This window comes from Octopus sinensis, linkage group LG21 (genome assembly GCF_006345805.1).
Source record: "Octopus sinensis linkage group LG21, ASM634580v1, whole genome shotgun sequence".
Classification (NCBI taxonomy): Eukaryota; Metazoa; Mollusca; class Cephalopoda; order Octopoda; family Octopodidae; genus Octopus; species Octopus sinensis.
Genome location: NC_043017.1, coordinates 19015710 through 19017190, shown reverse-complemented (window position 1 = coordinate 19017190; position 1481 = coordinate 19015710). Strand labels below are relative to the sequence as shown.

Sequence of the window (1481 nt, the reverse complement as noted above, 5' to 3'; positions counted from 1 at the left end):
AGTTATTCTTGTTTATTCAATGCAAAAATATTCATCTTTATTCTTGAAAATAAACAAAGAATTAATTTTCCTGACAATACCCCATCAGGAAAGTAAGTAATAGGTCGAAAGAGAAAGCTTTAAAATAATATCAAATCGGTTTAGAAGGCAAAACAGACTGAAATAATTGAGAGAAATGTGTACTGTTGAATTTGTGATAAATAAAAACGTGTCAGTTATCGTAAATTTTAAGAAAATCAAATTTATTCGAGATGGGTAAACACATAAAATATCAGAAAATCGAAGCGGTTAGTGTTCCTGGCTTGTGAAATGAGTGTCGTCTACTACGTCGGTGCCTCCACTATAAATACGGCTGACTTTCCTCGAAGCGGGCATTAACGCAAATCGGTGTTGTTGATACAAGTCATTTTACTGCAATTGATATCAATTAATCATCATGAGCGACTCTACTAAACCAGCCAAAGACACTACTAAACCGGCCAAAGCCAAGTCTACTAAGCCTAAGGCTCCTCCTAGCCATCCCAAATACAGCGAGATGGTTGCCAGCGCTATCAAATCCCTGAATCAAAAAGGTGGTTCGTCTAAAGTTGCTATCAAGAAGTACATTACCGCCAATTACAAAGTTGGAAACAATACTCCCCGGATCAACGGTAACATCAAACTTACTCTGAGACAAGGTGTTCTGAAGCGCACTCTTACTCAAACTAAAGGTGTTGGTGCCAGCGGTTCTTTCAAACTCCGCAAGGCTGAAGCCAAAGCTGACAAGAAACAGAAGAAGGTAAAGAAGCCCGCCAAGGTCAGCAAAAAGCCTGCTAAGACCAAAGCGGCGAAACCTAAGAAAGCAGCATCAAAGTCTGCCAAACCCGCTAAAGCCAGGGTAGTCAAGCCCAAAAAGGCTGGCGCCAAGAAGCCAGTGAAGAAGGTAGCGAAGAAGCAGAAACCCGTCAAGAAACCAACTACAAAGAAAGCTTCCAAAAAGTAAATTATTTTTGAAAAGCTTTTAAAGGGCCCTTTTTAGGGCCATCAACAAGTTCTGATCGTATATGAATCGACTTCAATACGCGATTTTGTGTGAGTTCGTTTTTTAGATCAATCGTTAAATATAACGGTTTCCTGAAGAAATGGCGGCAAGGGCCTTTAAAACTTTTCGTTGGTTATCCCTAAGGTTTGCAAGAATTTTTTATTAGTACCTTGTATTTGAGGTTGGAAGGCTAGACGAAAGCTACCAAAAAGTAAATGATTTTTGAGAATCTTTTAAAGGGCCATGAACTAGTTTTGATTGTATATGAATCGACTTCAATACGCGATTTTGTATGAGCTCGTTTTTTTAGATCATTCTTCCGTATTGTCTTGGATAATCGTTAGCTATAATGGTTTTTGTGGGGAAATGGCGAAAAGGCCCATGGAAGCTTTTCGTTGGTCATCCCTAAGGTTTACCAGATATTTTTGAATATCCTATATTTGTGGTTGGAAGGCTAGAT

The 1481-nt window shown here is 38.9% G+C and overlaps 1 protein-coding gene across 1 annotated transcript; it reads left to right on the top strand.

Annotated features, from left to right (window-relative positions):
* Positions 1-384: 384 nt before the first annotated feature.
* LOC115223028 (late histone H1-like) lies at positions 385-1168 on the top strand. Its single transcript, XM_029793455.2, has one exon. It carries the CDS (start codon positions 437-439, stop codon positions 980-982), a length of 546 nt encoding a protein of 181 aa, XP_029649315.1. The 5' UTR covers positions 385-436; the 3' UTR covers positions 983-1168.
* Positions 1169-1481: the final 313 nt, after the last annotated feature.

Bases quoted from the DNA above. Each gene is read 5' to 3' on its own strand.
- LOC115223028 (XM_029793455.2), top strand. From the start codon at position 437: ATGAGCGACTCTACTAAACCAGCCAAAGACACTACTAAACCGGCCAAA.